The sequence below is a fragment of the Stylophora pistillata genome, chromosome 1 (genome assembly GCF_964205215.1).
Source record: "Stylophora pistillata chromosome 1, jaStyPist1.2, whole genome shotgun sequence".
In the NCBI taxonomy this organism is placed as follows: Eukaryota; Metazoa; Cnidaria; class Anthozoa; order Scleractinia; family Pocilloporidae; genus Stylophora; species Stylophora pistillata.
Window position 1 is genome coordinate 25,975,340 of NC_142519.1, and position 20,778 is coordinate 25,996,117.

The window sequence follows — 20,778 nt, forward strand, 5'->3', positions numbered from 1 at the left end:
AAACGAGACAGTTTCTACCCACACTGTGACGATTAGACCAATGAAAATGTTTCGTTTGGAGCACGAAACTATGAATAAACATGCATGGAAAAACATTCACGCTTCACGGTTGAACGCAAATGGTAGTAATAAAGAATTCGGTAGGACCGGACAAATATTTGGGTAAGATAAGACTGTTTGACGAGTTGTCTGTTCTCGAAGTAACAGACCCCAGCACCGCTTGTCCTGCGTAACTTGCAACTTTGAATAGCAGGTAAGTAAAAACGAATGATACAGCAGCTACAGTTAATGTATAAATTATCCTATCTGATATGGATAGGATTTAGGACATGTTCAGTGGAGCGCTCAAAAATCAATTTCGAGTACGGTGGTTAGCAGGTCTCTAAAGCCTAAGATGGATACGAACAAGGGCTAACTGACCATTATTTGAACGCCGATCTCAGTCTGAAAAGAGTGAAAAGAATGGTTTATTTCGCCTTTGGAGAGTATTTATTCACAATCACTTTCGACCGTTGAGCGAAGAACTATGACGTTGTTCGAGGGACGGAGCCCTAATTTAGGGCCTGATTACATGAGCCGGGCTGGCCCGGTTAGCCGGGCTGATTTCTTTTGTTTTGGTGTTCGCCAAAGCGTGAAAACAAAAGAAATCAGCCCGGCTCATGTAATCAGGCCCTTTAGGCAACCGTTGTAGTCTAAGCCGAGGTCATAACTAAATTCCAGAGGAGTCAAGGAATGTTCGGTTGACAAACACTTATTTTTAAATCAAATAGGTAGAACAGTGTCCAAATTTTGCAGATAGTAGAAACCTTTAAAAATTCGAATTCCACGCTCAGTATTGATCGAGGTTAATAAACCTCATCGTGTTTTCTTGCCATCCTTTCCATTTATGAAAAGGAAAATTTCAAGCTGAACTCCCTCGTGAAAACGATTTTAGTTCGTTTCTCATCTGACTTGAATTCTTGTTGAACTGATGTGCTTGATCGTTATCTGCAATTCCTTGAATACCGACTGCATTGATCAAGACAAGTCCAATTTTGACAAATTTTAAGGCGCCTTTTTTTGTCCGGAGAGGTTTTCACCAATATTGCTGATTTTCACGTAACATCATCAAATTCGAAAATCCAAAACTATAGAGCCACGAAAAATTTTATCCTCATCAGTATCGTATTTTCAAATTTCAGTCTCAGCTCAATAACGTGCTTGGTTTGGAATCCAGCGCAGTTTGAAGTTCAGAGTTTGTCGAAGAATATAGACTTATCTGGTGATTTTTAGCCTCTGTAGGAAATTTAGTGTCAGAAAAAGTGTCTTTATACATATCTGTTGGTTTAGTGTAGATAATGAGTGGGCTGAATAGCCAAAATAAGTTCTAGATGTTCTACACTATTTCCGGCCGCCGTGTTGGTGGACAAAAGACATCCACCAACATGGCGGTTCAATACTGGGCTCTGTAAATTTGTACAAAACATTTCGACGAATATCTTAAGTTTGGAGAAACTAAGAGACCTAAAACTTGGTGAAGTGCTTCCTTAACCTATCTCCTATAACACTGCAATTTCTGAACCTTATCCACTGAATTTCGTTCTATCAACGCGTGACAGTGAAACGATCAATTGAGTGCCAGAGACAAATTAATTATCAAGCCATCTTGACCTCACGCATGGTCAATAACGCATATATATGAGACTCCTCGCTCCCTGTGCACTTAAATAAGTGGGACTGAGGTGAAATCAGACAAAATAATTGAGACATACTGGTTAAAAACTCTCTCATCATATTGCAAGAGTACATGATTGCCACACCAAAACCTTTTTTATTCTACATTGAACACCATGTGATGATTATGGTTTCAATAATAAAAGCTGCTGACTAAAGAACTTTGCAAAAATATCTATGTACAAAGAAATAAATTGTGGTTATCAATCATGAGATATTGTTAAGAAAATTGGAGTTCTGTTTCGATGGCACCTCTCGGTGCTTAGTTTTCGTAAAGTGTGCAATAGCGGAAGAGGCAAAAATCCTATGCGCCGAGCGAATAAGAGGTTTGATTCGGGTCGCAACTTGTTCCAAACCAAATAATACAGTCGACCTTTTTTCTCTTCGAACAAATACACCGTAAACACGAACTATCTTAAACTTGAAAGGAGTCAGCTTTTCCTCTAGGCCTATTTTCAGGTATTGGGAAATTCAAACCGTGAGAAGTAATTCTCTAAACTAAGATTTGTTGCAGAATTGGTCGGAAGAAAAGCACAGTTATTGGGGTGGTGGAGTCTTTCTTTACCTCTCTGGTTGCAGTCTTTTTCCAGAGCGATTCGAAAAACACAGGTAAATCTCTTAACGTCATCATCACTTTTTGAAGCGCAAGTTCAAGCGGAGTCACGAAAAAAACTAACCAATTACGTTACATTACATTACATTACGCTACAATTACGGACACGAAAAATGATTGTAGCTAGACTCAGTTCTACCAATCAGTGCTTAGACAAAGAATTTAGATGTAACTCATTGCTTGATTTATCGAGATACGAGTCGTCAGTTTATCCTTTTTGATAAACAAAAACAGCAATAACAACCATATCGAAGGTTATAGGCAGTTATAGTGATGTTTTTGCAATCCATGAGGTAACTATTGATCATTTCACTATCTTGTAAGTACAGGCACGATACTTGTACAGCAAAAGACACGTTTCCTGATATTTCTATGGAAAAACTGTCTCCAATTCTCCCCACTGCCCTCATATTTATGTGGGAATATAGTATTGCTTAATTAATCATAATTGGGCCATCACTCTGTTATTGGAAGGTGGCAAAGAGTTTTTCCGTGACGTATGATGGCCCCAAAATTTACGGCGTGATACATGATTGAACCCAAATTATCCGCGTGACGCGGGACCAGACGTCACAACGTGATGCGTAATTTGCTATTTTACAAGCGCGTGACGCGTGATTAACTAAACTTACTAATTAGATTTCCGTGTGAACGCTCTTTGACTTAGAGGGTAGTCTGAATGTCATACGTCCTCTCCCCCTAACCCACGGGAGATATAGCGATACGAAACCCGAGTAAACGCTCTCGGAACGTCTATTTCAACAAGTAAGTCGTCTTTGATCGTCTAAAAAAAGCAATATGACAAGTGAGAGGCAATTCATCCCAGAATAAATACGTTGAAGGCAAGATAATTTTAAATAATACATCCGATAGGTTGAAATTTCACAGCATTAGCTAAGCGTACTTTCTACCTTTATGACGTGACGCGTAATTGGTAAAAAAAAATTATCCGTGATGCGTGATCTTACAGAAAAATTCAGCGTGATGTGTGATTCGAACCCCCCTTTTCCACCCTCTTATTGAGGTACATTTGTAACAACTGAAGCTCAATAAAAAAAAAACCAGCATACTGGGCAGATACGCGTACGAATAAATTTGTTTTGAATCCCATGGTTCAATTAAAAACACTCGTATGCTTTTAAAATTGTTTTGATCACTAGGGTAGACATTTGCTATAGTTTTATGATAGTCTGGCCAAGCCTTAACTTATTTTTATGCGTACAATCTCCTGTACAAAGTTCTCCATTGGACAGTCTAATGACAAAAGTGTTCTTCGATTGAGTTCCATAAATCCAAAACCTCAGTTATCACAACAGCCAATCAGAAGGAATGTATCACGAGGAGCTAATGAGAACTCAACGGCTAAAAACATATATAACGAAGCAAAAGGAAACCAAAGCAGTCCCGAATTACTAAAGCAAGTATAGAGAACGTCCTTAGCCAAAGATTCCTTTTTAGCGATGTTTCCTTTCCCCGTAATAAAGATATCTGCAAACGCAAATATGTCATTTCTCGCCAAGAAAAACTGTCCATCGGATACGGAAGTTTTAGAAAACGCTTTCAAACTGTATAGATTTGAAAATGCAACCCTATATCTACTGTTAGGCCAACTCTACTGTTACTCTACCCACGAGTTTAAAACCTAGCCCTTGAAAACGCTAGAGCCTGCAAGGCCGTTTACGTCCGACTATCTGCTAAACCATCCGAGTAATAAATTCTGTCCGAAATAAACTTCTCATCGAGGCGAACCGTTTAACAACATAAAAACGTTACACCTATGTAGGTTTAAAAGCTATGCCTATGTATAAAAGCTATGCCTTTTTCCACTACCTACAACTCAGCCACACCGAAACTCGAAAAGTCCTTATGAAACTTTGGCATCTTATTTGAATCAACGCGAACCTCGTTGAAAAATTTTCGGAAGTATACAGGAACAGATTATCGCTTGTCGGAAGGTCAATCGATTGAAAGCTCTCTATTCAGAGCGAAAATTTATTTCTATCAGTAAGACATCAGATGAAGTTATCAGGGGCGGATCAAGGATTTAGTCAAGGGGGGTTCGGAGAATTCATGCTCTCCCGGGAGATTTTGAAAATTAGGTCTTAAGAAACATGACTTCCAGCGTTTTGAAGGAAAATTTAGGGGTTTAGACCGAACCATGCACCCGAACTTCCCCTGTATCCGCCCCAGGTTATCCAGCATAAAGTCTCTGACAACTTTTTGGAACCGATTACAACTGTTATAAAGAGAAAGAACCTTCCGACTACAGGGCATTTAATCCATTTGGGACCGTACACGGCCGCCGGGAATTTAGCCACTATTTTACCAACATATGCCTATTCACATCCTTTTGCTGCACTATATCGTCCCTATCGATCTATATCGTGACAGTGCCAGAGAGTCTCAATGTAATGTAGTTTAACCGCCAGATGTTAACTGAAATGATGAATATTAATCAGTCACCGTCAAAAAAGCAACTCGATGTTACTAAGCCGTCAAACCGGTTTTTTCTTATAAATCTCATCATTTTAACAGTTTGCCACGAATATTTCTAGATCTCGAAGAATCTGTACAAATGGAACCACTCTACAATCATGTTCACTTATCGGTTTCATTCACTAACTTTCGTCTTGACTGACAATTTTAAATATACATATTTAGCTTTTACAAATTTTAATCTTTGAAAAATAATCTTAGTACGTTTATAACTTTTTTCTGAGCATGCCTCACGTCGCCGTTCGACTACTTAAATCAGGAAAACTGAAAATTAAAGTCTAATAATCCATCAATAATCGAGTCGGAGCTTCCAAAAATATTGTTAGGAGAGCGCGAGCTAAATGGCGAGACATATTCTATTTAACAAATAGAGAAGCCTTGACTGTGCTCTGTTCTAGATGTTGTAAAGCACGCGGAAAGCGGCTAGAGCACGAAAAAATGGAACTAAGAGAGCACAGAATAAGCTGTAAACATGTGAGATAAAACCTGGTGCAATCATAAATATCCATAGCCATTTATCTCAAAAATTCATTTCGCGTATCTTTTTTCAAGCGAGGAAGTGTTACGCTGGCTTTTGTGTTCACTATCGGGAAATCCCCCACAGGTCTAATATTGTTCGCGCCCTTCATACTCAGAACAAGAAAAATCAGGTCTATTAAGTTCTGCACAAGTTGTTTACCACGTAATATTAGTCATATGTGATTATTTATGGAATCAACAGCTCACAGAATGAGCCATCAACTCTAAGGTAGTATTTGGTGGAGAGCCGTTTTATCTCTAAAACTGAGCCATATCATTTTTAGCGCTAGCCAGAAGGGGCGAAGTTCATTTCTGGCAAATCCCACTCAGTTCTAAATGCCGTTCGCGCATTGTAAAACAATATGAAGAAATACCTTCTGGAATTATCTATTCCCATTACCATCTTATATCTAAAAGTCGAATATCCTTTTTAGGCGGGAACCAGGGGCTGGCTTGTTTTTTTCACTTTCGCCGTTAAATCCCTCAGAAATATACTATGCTGAGCATACTACACTCAGGACTCGAAGAATCAGGTCCGCAAAGTTTTGCATGGTGTTTGCACCTCTAATATAGGACGCTAAGGTATTGTTTGAAACCACTTATGAATTATCACTAGAAGTCTTAAAAGTAAGCTTTACCTCAATTAGTTAAAGAAAGACTGAATAGGTCTGAATACAGTTTAAAATTCAATTTTAAAAGATACCTTTTAAGATGGGTCGCTCCAGAACGAATTGAGATTCTTCCTATTTCTTTGAGAGAAAAAAAATTGGTACCATCAAATCAGTATGTTTCAACCAAAACTTTACTGATGAGAAGATAAGTCATGATCCCAAATCCATTAAGCCCTGTAGAATAAGAGAAAACAAATTGGTCCTATCAAACCAGTATGTTTCAACCAAAACTTTACTGAGGAGAAGATAAGTCATGATCCCAAATCCATTAAGCCCTGTAGAATAAGAGAAAACAAATTGGTCCTATCAAACCAGTATGTTTCAACCAAAACTTTACTGATGAGAAGACAAGTCATGATCCCAAATCCATTAAGCCCTGTAGAATAAGAGAAAACAAATTAGTCCTATCAAACCAGTATGTTTCAACCAAAACTTTACTGATGAGAAGATGATTCAATCCCAAACGCATTTAGCCCTATAGATTAAAACAAAACATCTCGCGCAAGTTACTAGACAAGAGAGAATTTTAGTATTATCGATTCACTTTTCGCAGGGTTTCCTACGGTGGCAGCATCTTTAGAACACGTGGACTTCTCTTGAATAGAGTTTATTTCCTGCCGTAATTTTAATAAGACATGTCTTCCATAAATTGTTAAAAGCTGAATACAAAGTAACTTGTTTAGCCAAAAAATTAATTGTAAGCCTCCAAGACAGGACTTCGGCTCCTTTTAAGATGTCAGTGCGCCGAACGAAACGCTAAGCACCTCAGTCCCAGAGTTCTACAGGGTGTGCTAACATAATTTTTTTCGTTTCGCTGATTTTCTTTCACCCGCGCGACGGACTTCGCCGAAAAAGAGAGACTGCCTGTAGTCTATACTCAGGTGTATTTTTCTTCCTATCAGAAACAAGAGACGTGGCGACTCAAAAACTGTGGATTTCATTAACAGCACCTCTACAGAGCCATAAGGCATTGGGATGCTTCCTTTGAGCTAACCAAAGAGAAGCTGGGGTAATTACTGCTCAATCAAACATATTCCAACTAACCCTGTCACTCCCCACGATCTTATCAGTAATTCTCCTTACTGTCTGTCATACAATCCTTATGATCTTAGTTCTGAGAATTTGCTATCATGACTAGAATTCCTTAAACACTAGAAACAATGGGAAATCAGTAAAACTACCCAAGGTGAAGTTGGATTTTGCGCGCCGTAGTTTTTATTTCTTAGGTGCTTCGCTTTTTAATTCATTTCCATTACGTTTGAGAAACACAAATTCCAAAGTTTTATTTAGGAAAGCCCTGGACGATTTTTACTTGTGATTTTTTATTGTAGTTTTTAACGGTTTTAGTCTAGTGCATGTCTTCTTTAAATATTTTTGTTTATTCTTATTTATGTTATAATTATGTTGAATATTTTTTTTAACAGCAGGACCCCGTTAATAATAGTACTTGGTACTGAAGGGCTATCCTGGATAAATATTCGATTATTATTATTATTTGGTACAATGAATATATGAAGTTTATATATTTTGAACTGCGGTTGTAGATATGTATGATGCACGATCCTCGCAGTAGAGACCGCTATTTATGCAATAGCGAAAATCAGACCTGAAAAAAATCAGGCCTGTACGGGATTCGAACCACTGACCTCTGCGATACTAGTGCAGCGCTCTACCAATCCTTGGGTTTCACCCACGTGACCAATACCTTAGCAACGGTTAATATCCGCCATCTTGGTGTCCCTCGAGCGTAAACAAACCGTATCTAACGAAGAGTTCATGTGAGAAAGAAGGGATGGTTTTATGCATTATTGTTGGCTGTTCGAGCAAAAGTGGAAAGCATAAAGACTAAGGATTTTTTCGTATAATAATTTAATAATTTTATTATCTCTATAGCGCAAAATTCATTATATATATGATCTAATGCGCTATGCCTAAGATCATCACAAATCAAGGGGAAGAACAGGAGGAACTAGAAGTTGTTGTATGGTTCGAGGCTTGCGGCTGTTGTAGATCCTCGATTTTTTGGTCGAGCTTTTCTTTGAGCTTCTTAGCCGATGAGAAATCGATGTCTTTAGCCCTCGCATACGGCACTTCATTGACCTATGTCGGCAAAATCCATGAGCATTTTACCTGAGTGCAAGTAAGCTTGGGGTGTCACGAAAACTCACACCCCGAAAACTCAGACCTCAGACCTCAGACCCCGAAATCTCAGACTCCTCGAAAATTCAAGAGATAAACTCGACTCATGATCACTCCTGGTAATCCCGCGTGTATTTTGACCTTTTGGGTCTTGATCCAACTGAAGCAGCAAAAGCAAGGCCGCAAGTTGCACGTTTCGCAAAATCGTCCGATGGTTGAGTATCAAAACATTTTAGAGTGACACAAGACTTCATTTAGCTTAGATTTACCTCCATTTTTCCCGTTAATTTTGAACTTTTCATTCACAGTTAACGGGATCAAATGCGCTCGCTCCAACATCAAAGTATTAAAATGTGGCGTGATTTTGACGAGCCGAAAGGGACGTTTGTTTACCTTTTTGTACTTCGTTGCACAGATCCTTGTTGTCGCTCTGTTAAAATTCTTAAATATTTCGCGATAATAATGGATACAAACAGAGACTCGGCCCACCAGTCCCAAAACGAAGACAATTTTGCGACCCTTGGGCTAGAGTTCTTAAATGAGGCAGAAAGAGAAAAACAACGCGAAAGAAGACTCGGCATCAGCGCCGTCACGATTCGCTTCAATGAAGAATCACTCTTGATATTGTTGTCCGTCTTTCGCGTCGGATTTGTTGCATTGTTCCACCGGTTATATTATAAAAAAAATTGGTTCATGCTTTATGCTATGCACTATCGAATTATGGAGCACTTCGAAAGCTTGGAGAACACTTCGAGGGACCTGAGTTTTCGGTGTCTGTGTTTTCGTGACACCCAGCGAGCTTGCCATGAATTCTAGTAGTTGCCTCAAACATAAATAAAACACTTGCGATATGTGAGCATGACTCAGCCAGTCCAGCTTTGCATCCCAAGCAATGGGCTGACAAAATAGTCCCATCGTTTACGGAAATGACCCAAATGTTCACTAATGGATCATTCATATGCTGTGAATGCCAAACTCGAGCTCTCACGGCATACTTGCCGGCGATTACTTTGCCTACAACTGAGGTTACAAATCCCGACACCTTAAACGCCTCTAGACTCTTGAACGCCTGGAACTGCTTCTTGGTGTAGAAGCTGGTCTCAAGAACGCGGTAACTCAGCAAGTCCGACGCTTCCACAGGAGGCAAGCATTTTGGACTGAACTTCTCGGCTGGTATGCTTGCAGGGTCAACCCCAATGACCGAGATCTTTTGCAAACATCTTTCCTTCCAACTCTCTAAGCTTTCGGCATACTCAGAGAGCACTGGGATACCTTAAGATGAATGCCGGATACTTTTATCGCTTTTTTCTGTCTGGATATTCGTGTAGTTGGCGAAATAATACGGCGATAAGAGAGAGGGCTTCACTATAGAAATCGACTAATTATTCATAAATTTGACACCCGAGGGACACCAACATGGCGGACACTAACTTCAGCAAAGCTTGTGACGTCACCTGAAACCCAACCATAGAACTAACAAGCCAACTGGGAGCAGGCCGTTAAGTTGATTCGTAATAAACCCGTGATGATAAATCAGATACAATGAATATATGAAGTTTATATATTTTGAACTGCGGTTGTAGATATGTATGATGCACGATCCTCGCAGTAGAGAGCGCTTTTTATGCAATAGCGAAAATCAAAGTCTGATTTTCGCTATTGCATAAATAGCGCTCTCTACTGCGAGGATCGTGCATCATACATATTATTATTATTATTATTATTATTATTATTATTATTATTATTATTATTATTATTATCATATTCCCTTATTGATATTTTTCTTTATTCTCATCACTTGTCTGCCTGATATTGTATTGGCAATGTGAGGAGAAACTCTATCTTGAGCTTTTACGTCTATCACATTCACAGCCGGGTCTTCTTTTATTGCCATTACATAACGTTTCAGATCTTAAGATCTTAAGATCCATTATGCAACCACGCTATCGTAAAATCGCCAAACAGTGACTTGCAATAGTTCGTTTTGTTTGTTCGTTTGTTTGGTTTTTTCTCTTTTTTTATTGTCCGATACACCTTATATCTGGAACAACTCAAACTGGTGCAAAACAAACATCAAATATCTACACTTGCCTGCCTGCATAATTTGTCGATTTTGCCGATATCTTTTAATTTATGGACATCTCTTTGGTAAAACCTGTGACAGTCAAACATCCGTGACGGAAAAAAATGATAACTTGATACCCGTGTCACTTAGGACCGGTTGTGACAAATACGTGACACGTCTATACGCATAGAGGCAAAGCACGCCACTTAAGAATGATCGGACTTTTCCATAGTCCATTATATCAGTTTAGCACGTAGTTTCCCTCTGTTCGCTTCAATTGCAAGCTGCTTCCTCTTTGAAATACTTGAAAGGATACCGACAAGGTGTATTCGAACAAATCAAAGTTGGGCGAGGCAAGAGCTGACCAGCGCCAGGTAGGTGAACAGGTTGGGTGTTGTAATTTATAGGCGGCTTTATCTATTGCTATGCACGAAGGTGATAGTTAAATAAACTCAGACATAATATAGACTACGAGCAGTCCTTCCTCTTCGGCGAAGACCGCCGCACGAGTCAAAGAAAAATAACTTGAAAGAAAAACATGCATGTCAATGTGGTGCGCTCAGTGCCTTTTTTTGATACACGCGACGGACTTCGCCGATAAAGATGGGCTGCTTAGTCCATCTCAAATAACATAATATATAAACATTTTTACACAGCTGATTTCACCCTTTCAATCGTTGCACTCTTTTTGTTTTGGAGGGGCGTTGGTGAATATTGGCGAATCAACCGTCCTCAACCCTATAAAAGCACTCGAGACAACAAAGGAAACGAAACGTGAATAAACTCTCTATTGATAAAACTGTCAGTTAAACGGATTTCAAAGACAAAAGGTTACAAACTGAAATATTCATGAAATCCTGTCCTCGATTTCTTGAAGGACTTGAAGAAGTGACATCATTTTTTTATTCCATATTTCGGTGAAGTAATCTCACACTGAGGTATCTCATTGAAAATGTGCTTTGTTCAGTTTCGGTGTGCGGTGAAACGAAATCATCTACCTAGTTGTGGTTTCTTGTTTGGTGTTAAATCAATGCTCGACGACCTTCTTCACTATTTTCTGAACTTAAGAGACGAGGAGGTTTCTTGATGACAAAAATTCCATCATATGCCAGAGAACACAATAAAAGGGTTGGGAACTCTTTTTAAAAAGCCTTAAAATATTCATAGTAATAAAAGAAACATGCGAGATGCAAGCAAAAACCTTTTAGAATAAGACCACAACTTTATTCCTAAGTATTATTTAATCATCGGACTGAGTGAAAGGACCGGATATTTGTCTCTAGTGCATGGAAAAACGTACCGAGTGCTTATGCATCGTCAACCTTACACACGATGATGCAATGGTATAGAAATTTTCTTCCCGGAACTACGGTTTACAAAACTTCTCAATGCCCCCATCTTTGAGTAAAGCTAAGATCGACTGTTATAAACCGCGGGTAAATCTATCACCGTGCCAAATGAATGGTATTCCGAAGCCATAAACCCTTAATACTGACTACCTGTGGTCCCCCGCTCCAAACTTGTGCTTTGTCACAATGTGGGTCAGATGATTCTAGAGCGTCTTTGACGCACCCTGTAGTGTTTTCGTACGCCAAGATATGGTAATCACCTTCGCTTTCATTGGTCGAGAAAAGAATATCACTAAAATGCAGATGATAAAAAATTGCAATAAACCAAGTAATTCGCCGACACAAACAACTACATGTTCAGCTACAGAAAATATCCCGGTTGTCCTAAAGCACTTTTCACGCTTACTGGAAAATGCAAGGGAAAAAAGGCTTATGACTGTTTATCATATAATCTAAATAATGGATAAGTTAAATTGTATAGCTTAGGAAGTGATCGTACTTTATCTTTTAAATGCGTATGAAAAGACCATAGAAAAGACTAACCTCTAGGGGGTTGCGCATGATAACAAGTTGAAATTCGATTAATATTTTTCAAGGATTCTGTCGCAAAGTGATTCCTCAGGAGTGATTCCTCAAAGTGATTCATTCCTCAAAGTGATTCCTCAATGCTCTGAACAGATTGAAGAACGTTCTCAGACTACTCAACGTTCGAAGCGTCAACTTTAGCAGCTCTTTAAGGTGGCTGATTTACATTATCAACTCATTCAAAATAAAAAAAAGGTGGCGCCTTAATTGAAATCTGCCATTTGCGCTAAAACGCATAATTTGTCAAAGACTAATTATGCGTTTGAAAGCTGATCAGCTCAGTCATTACCGCTCCTCTTTGCGTCGCACAATTCCCGCCTACTGTCTACTTCTAGGTGTTTAAACAAGTTTCCATACATCAGGTACGTATTTGCTCTCATCTTCAAATCAACTGGAGTCTAACCAATTAACAGGAAAGTCCATATCAGCTAGTTTTAGAGTCGAACACATGATCTACTGCGTATTTCAGTGCAGATTCGCTAAACTAACGTATCAATGGGTATAAATAGCAGATAATCAAAGGGATGAAATTATTTTAAAAGTTGTACATGCACACATTTTTTGTAGAAGACATACCATGTTTAGATTAAATGACCGATGAAAATGTTCAGCTTGTGTTGTTTGAGGAATTTGGTGGTTGAAGAAGTTAGCCGCATTTAATAGTAGCCGAATTCTAATCAACCCATTCAAACAATACAATAACAGACATTAAGGGTTATAGAATGATTTTCAGTGCGCTGCTAAGAAGTAAGGTAAACCAAAGTGGGTTAGAGGGAAAAGTAATACAGAGTCAATGAACTCAAGAGCGGAGCCCGGGAGCGAACAGCACTTAGCCAACTATTTTGGCGGCATGATGGCGGTTCGTTGTTGATTCAACCGTGCTAAAGTGATCATGAGTGTTTACCAAGGAACTAATATAGCTTAAATATTTGTGCAAGTCACACGACAGTGAAACGATTATTATTCGAGGAGCCATGGGAATTGTTACCAACTGATATGTCGAAGAAACTTTGATTTCTTTATTAGTTCAAGGCTCATATTCGATGGGAGCATTCTTGCATAAATCTTGGTCGAATACCTTTGATTCTTAAACCTAAGTGATACCTTTTTTAATCACGAATGCGAAGTACGATTTTGAATTGTACGTATGATGCACGATCCTGGCAGTAGAGAGCGCTATTTATGCAATAGCGAAAATCAGACCTGAAAAAAAAAAAATCAGGCCTGTACGGGATTCGAACCACTGACCTCTGCGATACTAGTGCAGCGCTCTACCAACTGAGCTAACAAGCCAACTGGGAGCAGGTCGTTAAGTTGTTAAGCTCGTTAAGTTGAATCAACTGCTCCCAATTGGCTTGTTAGCTCAATTGGTAGAGCGCTGCACTAGTATCGCAGAGGTCAGTGGTTCGAATCCCGTACAGGCCTGATTTTTTTCAGGTCTGATTTTCGCTATTGCATAAATAGCGCTCTCTACTGCGAGGATCCGTGCATCATACGTATCTAATACCGAAGTTCAAAATATATGAACTTCATATATTCATTGTCTCTGATTTTGAATTGTGCAACTAACTTGCACTTCCTTTAATTTTGAAACTACCGAGTGCAATCTGACGAGGTATGGACAGTTCACACAAGCCTCTCTGTAGATCCAAAAGGCTTATATCTTGCCATGATATTGCACCCCCTTCTTGAAATACTTAATCCTTTAGATCAATTTTCGTAACCAGTGGAGGCGAAATCTATTGAGTCGTAATTCGTAAAGTTTATTCTTGCAGAATTTGCATATTTGCTAACAACACTAACCAGCCAACAGAAATTAAGACTGTACCTCTAACGGAATCAGGAAATCTTCTGTAACGAGTATTTTGAGTCGTGTTATGTGCAAAGGTGTCGAATAGATGCATTCTAAATCCATGTAAACCTCAGAGGTCGAAAAGTTTACTGAAGCGTGAAAAATGTTCCTACCAGCGATCCATATTTTGAGTACTCTCTCCCTTTTGGATCCATGTTATTAGCAGCAGTGCAAAATAGCTGGACAGCAATGATAGCCAAAGAAAAATAACATACTGTAACTAATGATTCCAAGGAGATTTGTTGCCAGTAACTTTACAGGTCATTGTGCGACCACCTTTTGTTATTAGAGCGGTTTTCAATTGAGTTTCGAAAATAATCCTGTTTTTGTTTTACTTTTGATTCAGAGTAATTGGTCCGGAAAACTCGCGCTCCTTTCTCAAAAAATTAGATAAAAGCAAACCCAGTACAACTTGATAAGTCACTCGAGTTTCCTTCAGCCGCAATGACAGTTTCCTTGTTTTTACTTTCAGTTACTTTATCATTTTGTGACATCTTTGTACTGATTCGCTCTTACGATTGTTTTCAGGTTTCTACTTTTTAAAGAAGAGCCACCACGAAATCATGGGTCTGACAATCGATGATTTTCTGGAAAAGATCGGCAGTTTTAGTAGATTTCAGTACAAACTTCTGTTTTTTTGCGGTTTTATGGAGCTATTTGGAGGTGGTCTTCAGATCATGATTCCAACCTTCCTCAGCGCTGAACCTCCATGGCGCTGCAAAGCAAACAGTTCTGCATGTAATCTGACCGGAATTTTCAAGCCAGGAGATGACAAGTACAGCTATCGTTGCTCCGTTCCACGAGATGATTGGGAGTTTGACACCACTGAATTTAATTCTGTTGTGAGCGAGGTAAGATTAACAACTTCGATAAACGCACTAACGGGTTTAGTCAAAGGTTGAACTGAGCTGGAAGTTACAGGAAAATATTTCGGCAACTTCTCACAATTCAGAAAATTCAGTACTTTGTCGCAGTTTTGTTCTAGCTGAGTCTCGTGTGTCTTTTCTATCTTTCAGACCAGGAAATACCTAAACACATAAGCCAAAGCTCAAGTATTACGAGCCCATGATCAACATGGGTTTTAGCCCAGAACACTATTTTTCAGCACTTGAGAGGAGATTGAAAGGTTCTTTTACAGCCATGTCCTTCAGTTTGAGGTGATAATTTTTTTGACTTGTTTTGTCTTTCAGTGGGACCTGGTCTGTGACATATCAGCACTTTCCGCATTGACCAAAGCTGTTATGTTCTTGGGCTATTTCATTGGAGTTGTTGCCGGTGGCGTGTTATCCGACAAATTCGGCCGCAAGCCTGTCATTTATTTCGTGTTCTGTGTGAATAACATTGCTGCCCTAGCTGCATCTTTCGCACAGGCCTATTGGGTTTACGTCCTTCTCAGAGTTACGGTCGGTTTTTGTATTGGTGAGTTGATCAGTATTTCTGAAATGTTTTGCAATTTTGGACAAACGTTAAAAACACTTTGAATCAGTTCGATTTTAAAGAAAATGCATTGTGGAAGACTGTAATATTTAGGCTACGCGATGATGGAGCATGAGTTGCTTCCTCTCGGCCCAGTTCTTATGGACGCTCTTTGTAGTCTTATCGCGACAAAAAAGTCTTATGGGACTAGACGCTGGTCTATATCCCGTTACGTCACTGCTCACGGTACGTTCTATGTCGATGACCCAGCCGAAATTCTTTGAAGCCACTTGTCTATTTTCACTCCAACAGACAGGGACTGGGGAAGAATGCATGAAGACCTCTCAATTTTTTAATTAGAAGTTTGTTTTATGAGCTATGGTTTTCAGTAGCTGATCAATGAATAATTTCCAACAGGTGTCGGAGGTTTGGGCTTGTATGTATTGGTGGTGGAGTACGTGGGAAAACGTCATCGACACGTGGTTGGAACTGCCCTGTTTTACTTCTGGGTACTGTCACTGCTGCTTGTAGCATTGTTAGCTTATCTGATAAGAGACTGGCGAACACTTTCAATTGTGGGAGCAGCTCCAGGCCTTTTGCATATTTTCTTCTGGTGGTGAGTAATGCATCATTTCTATGAAAAGCTGCGATAATCCGATTCTTTCATATTCGAATTTCAAATCAAGCAATGATCTTCGCAGGTGAGCTGCAACGTAAGCGATTGCAAAGAAGCCTGAAAAACATTCAGGCCTCGACGCGATTCCAACCCGTACCTCCATAATATATGTGAATTTATTTTTATGAAATACAAGACTGGTGGTAAGGACTTAATAGAAAAATCACAAAGGATAAAGTAGAAATTTATCAAAATATATAACTAACGATTACCTTCTGAAGAGATAAACAAAACAAAACAAAACAGAATAAACAAAAAACAAAACAAAACAGAACAAAAACAAAAAAACAAAACAAAAAAACAAAACAAAACAAAACAAAAAAACAGAAAAGCTTATGACCAAACTGTTTCGACCCCAGGTTTCTTCCAGAGTCCCCTCGCTGGCTCCTCGCAAATAACAAACCCGAAAAAGCTTTGATAGAACTTACAAAGGTGGCCAAGTTCAACAGACAAGAAATGCCCGCTGGAGACCTGGAAGAGAAAGAAGAGAAACAGAGACAGGGGGATTTCCGGGACCTCTTCAGTACAATGACGATGACTAAAAGAACCCTGATATCGTGGTTTGCTTGGTAAGTTTGCATATTGCTTTGACGGTGCGCCATTTCCGAATAAATCGTTGGCCTCTTTTTTCAAAACGAGGCCTGGTACTCAGCCATTTGCATGAAAATAAGTTTAATTCGCGCTTGAATGAAAATTGGTAATCAGTGATAGGATGAGCATCAGGATTTCCTTTAAAAACGATGCCAAAGGTAATTCGGAAATAGGCGATTCACAATGACCAATACATGTTTGCCTACTCTACTCTATTGGCTTTGGTTTCATTCCTTTTTAGGATGGTTATATCGTTGGTATATTACGCTGTTTCATTCAGTGCTGGAAATTACGGCGGAAATCGTTATCTGGTGTTCTTCTTGACAAGCCTGGTGGAATTTCCTTCCAACTGGACTTGTATTTTCCTTTGCCGCAAGTAAGTAAAGAGATTAGATCAAAATGGACTCTACCTCAACGTTTTTTCACAAATGAACTTCGTCGAACGCAAAATTTCAAAAAGACAAACACAGATGAACTAAAATAGATTTTTATATTTTGATACGATTTAATTTATAACATTACTGTACAGTGGTTTCGAAGTGGTTGTATCAGTGCTGTTTTAGCGAAGACACCCTGACACACTAGGCATTAATTTTTCATTCACCTGGGGGAGACCTGCGTTTTAGGAGTCTATTCTAACGCCTTGATGGGTAACAATGTCAGGGCTTTGATCCTTTTCAGTGTTTCTGACTGGATGTTCGCTCCAGGCGTTTAATAGGAGACCTATATACGGTTTCACTGGTGCATCTGACTAAGAAATGAGATTGAAACGTCAATTTAGAAACAGTGAAGTTTTAAATTGATTAACGTGAACCAAATCCAAATCTCTTCCAATAATTTCCTGGACAATAAAAAAAAAAAAGCTAGGTTACTTGAAAAATGACGTTGATGACCAGTCAAGACATTTTAAAAAAAGTCGAAGCCGAATTAAGTCAAACATGTAAGAAACTGCCTTTTTAGGTCATGAGTAGTTTATATGTGTACAGCGATTGCACACTGAACTGGGATTTGATTTAGGATTGGCCGCAAGAAAACCACTGTTCTTGGACTGATTGTGGCATTCTTAGCCTCAGTGGTTGCAGTTCTTTTCCAACGAGATTTGAAGAACAAAGGTATGTTACCTTTACTTTAGTTTTTTGATTACACTTCGTAACTGAAACTTGTAGGTCTTAATGCCTAACTGAACTTGGAAAGGGAACGAGAGAGAACCGCGAATGAATAACGCCCCTATTCATATCGGATTTTTCACCAACCGTGAAACCAACCGAGTTTGGAGCGATGTTCAGCTATCAGGTTTGAATTGACGCTAGGTGTACGTCAATAGCCAATTTCCGAATTACCTTCGGCCTTTTTACCAAAGCGAGTCCTGGTCCTCATCCTTTCAAATAATTCTAAGTTTTCATTCACATGCAAATTAAAATTATTTTTCTACGAATGGCTATGCGCCAGGCCTCGTTTTGAAAAAGAGGCCAAAGGTAATTCGGAAATAGCCTATTCTGGTTTAGCTGCGCAGAGACTAAAGTGTGAAATAGAGAAGGGATCTGCAGTATGCTTAGAGTGTCAAGTCTTAAAATAATGATGTTGATTTATCTCGTCATGATCACATGCGCAAGTATCAAGAAAGTATCGATCACAATAGGGTCATATTTTAGTTCTTAAAACTATCATTTTCAACTTGAAATGGTTCCGAGTGAAGAACCTTCCTTATAAAATTGGTTTTACTAAAGAGAGAATAAAATTTCATTATCATTGCTTTGTGGGCTAGTTTTAAATGAGAAGCTTGGGGCATCTTGGAAACGGCTCAGTCGAGACTATCGCAAGGCTGGAGTTTCGATGATGCAATGCCTCTAAGTAAAATAATAGAACTTAGTTTGTATACAATTATATACCTAGTCTTCTTCTTAAACCGTAGGTTTCATGGTGGCAAATATTGTCATGTCACAGGTGGTCGCCAAGTTTTTCATCAACATGTCCTTCAGCTCAATCTACGTTTATTCAAGCGAGCTCTTTCCGACTGTTATCAGGTATCCCTGTATCTACTGATTCATCAATTCAGTTTTAGAGTACTCAGTCCGTTCTCTTTTCCCCAACCTGATTGAAGGGCTAGGACGTCTTCACAAGTACAATTCTGTGCGCGGGTGTGACTGATAAATCAAATTCAAACGACTCAAGTAAGGTCTTCATAGACATATTGATGGACTGACTTACTGAAAGACAGGGAGACTTCTAGGCTAGCTAGCTGGCTGTATGGCTTACTGACTGGCTAGCTAGCTGGGGCTGACTAACTGACAGACTGGTTGATACTTTATTGATAAATCCTAACTACTAGTTAAGAACTCTTCTATCGGAAAGGTCACATGTCTTACAATAAATTTAATCATAACGTAAATTTGACGTATTTCAGGAGCTTAGGTGTAGGGACCTCATCTGCCGCAGCTCGGATTGGCTCTATGTCGGCACCATACATCAATTGGTTGGTATGTATCTCGTTTTATTCTTCTGTTCTTTCTGTTAGTGATTCTTGTCATATGAGAAAGAAAAAAAAAACACTGAATTATAACGTTCTTACTATCCGATGGTCGAAGGAAAACATCAGGGGCCCGGACGTGAGCCGCTTAGAAGCAAAGTGTGATCTCGACTTGAAAAAAGGTCCCTCTTTGTATGTGGCCTCCACTTGAGGTATGACTCTAGTTCTTGTTCCCAAGGTGTGCCGCGTATGGGTGTTCCACAACTGTAATCTAATAAAAAATCTAATCTAATCAAAAGGGCAAGCGAACGTATTCCACTCGCTGACATCAAGTGCCAGTTGAAATATTTGACTTTGTACTTCTTTGCCAACAGATAAGTGTTCACATCGTCTTGCCATACACCATTGTGGCAGCGCTCACTTTTATCTCGGCGGGTCTGTGCTTCCTACTTCCTGAAACAAGAGATTCTCCAACTCTTGAGAATATGGATTCCGTTAACAGCTCTTCCGCTGAGGAACCAACCAACGAAAAGCTTCCCCTTGAACCAAGCCAAGAGAAGGAAGGCATGGGAGAATTGCTACTTAATCAGAGCTACCCAGCCTAAATGATTTATACACGACTTATCAGTAGTTAAATAATTTAGTAGATGTTTCCAGGCATGACGCAATTCATCTTTTTAGTCATAATTTGAAATGGATTACAATCGTTTATCCTTTTTCGCTCTGACGAAGGGCTAACGGTCGAACCGTCATCCTTTTAACTCTTTACGGTGGCCAGTTTACAATTTCAACTTAGTTGATATTACCAAATTACCTTGTTACCCCCACCGACGCAACACCACAGTTTCTTTAGAAACTTACCCCCTTTGTCCTTATTTTATCCTTGTTTAATAATTTCAATCTCCCCCGATCGCATCTCATTAACACGGTAGTTTCTTTCACGTATTTGTAATGTCCGGGGGAGTGCAGATTATCTTATTGGCCACACCAAGTTTTTCTTTTCTGCCCCTTTAGTTTAAACAACTTAGTGTGGGTTGAAATTTGTACAAATGGGATCAGCGTCGAATAGGAATCATAAATAGAAATAGGAATACTTAACTAATTACGTTTAATGGCCATTGGGGGATCTAGGAGAGGGTACTCAAGGTTTACCAATGCGCAATGATTGCGCTTGGTTTTTCTTTCATTTCTTCCATGTAGTTGCTTGGTACACTTTGATTAATTCTGAAATAACTTTTAACCCCTAAGTGACTAGCATATAGTTTCTCCCTACGATATCTTCCCTGAGTCAAACATTAAGGTCATGAAAAGAAAGAGACTGATCACCAGCTAAAAAAGCTCTTGATTGTTAAAAAAATTCTTGTCAGCACCTTAGGAAACGTACATGGAACAGTATAAAGAATATGTGCATTGATGTAAGGGCTTAAGGAGTACCATTAAAGTCAACCAGCAAAAGAAACAATATTGTTATCGTGTTTATGCATAAATAAAGAAATACTCTCGTCAAGTAACGTACATCATGCAATATTTGGTAAGCGTAAAGTACCAATGTTTAATCAAGTAGCGGATTTAAAAGGTGTTCTTAACTTGCCTACGCACGAATAGAAATAAAGAATACCATCATAT

At 39.1% G+C, this 20,778-nt stretch overlaps 1 protein-coding gene across 5 annotated transcripts; it reads left to right on the forward strand.

Annotated features, from left to right (window-relative positions):
- Nucleotides 1–103: 103 nt before the first annotated feature.
- Nucleotides 104–20,659, forward strand: LOC111345091 (organic cation transporter-like protein). Of its 5 annotated transcripts, none has more exons than XM_022952352.2 (10): nucleotides 104–253; nucleotides 14,531–14,853; nucleotides 15,193–15,421; nucleotides 15,836–16,034; nucleotides 16,454–16,663; nucleotides 16,927–17,061; nucleotides 17,703–17,797; nucleotides 18,598–18,709; nucleotides 19,090–19,162; nucleotides 19,527–20,659. In XM_022952352.2, exons 2-10 carry the CDS (start codon nucleotides 14,566–14,568, stop codon nucleotides 19,755–19,757), a joined length of 1,572 nt encoding a protein of 523 aa, XP_022808087.1. In that variant the 5' UTR covers nucleotides 104–253; nucleotides 14,531–14,565; the 3' UTR covers nucleotides 19,758–20,659. The 5 variants fall into 5 exon arrangements, with proteins under 5 accessions (XP_022808087.1, XP_088603005.1, XP_088603004.1 ...); XM_088746879.1 differs by lacking the exon at nucleotides 104–253 and adding an exon at nucleotides 5,785–5,923; XM_088746878.1 differs by lacking the exon at nucleotides 104–253 and adding an exon at nucleotides 7,001–7,021.
- Nucleotides 20,660–20,778: the final 119 nt, after the last annotated feature.

Coding starts and splice junctions, on each gene's coding strand:
- LOC111345091 (XM_022952352.2), top strand. CDS start 14,566: ATGGGTCTGACAATCGATGATTTTCTGGAAAAGATCGGCAGTTTTAGT. Junction 16,035..16,453: donor TTGCATATTTTCTTCTGGTG/GTGAGTAATGCA, acceptor TTTCGACCCCAG/GTTTCTTCCAGAGTCCCCTC. Junction 17,062..17,702: donor TGTATTTTCCTTTGCCGCAA/GTAAGTAAAGAG, acceptor GATTTGATTTAG/GATTGGCCGCAAGAAAACCA.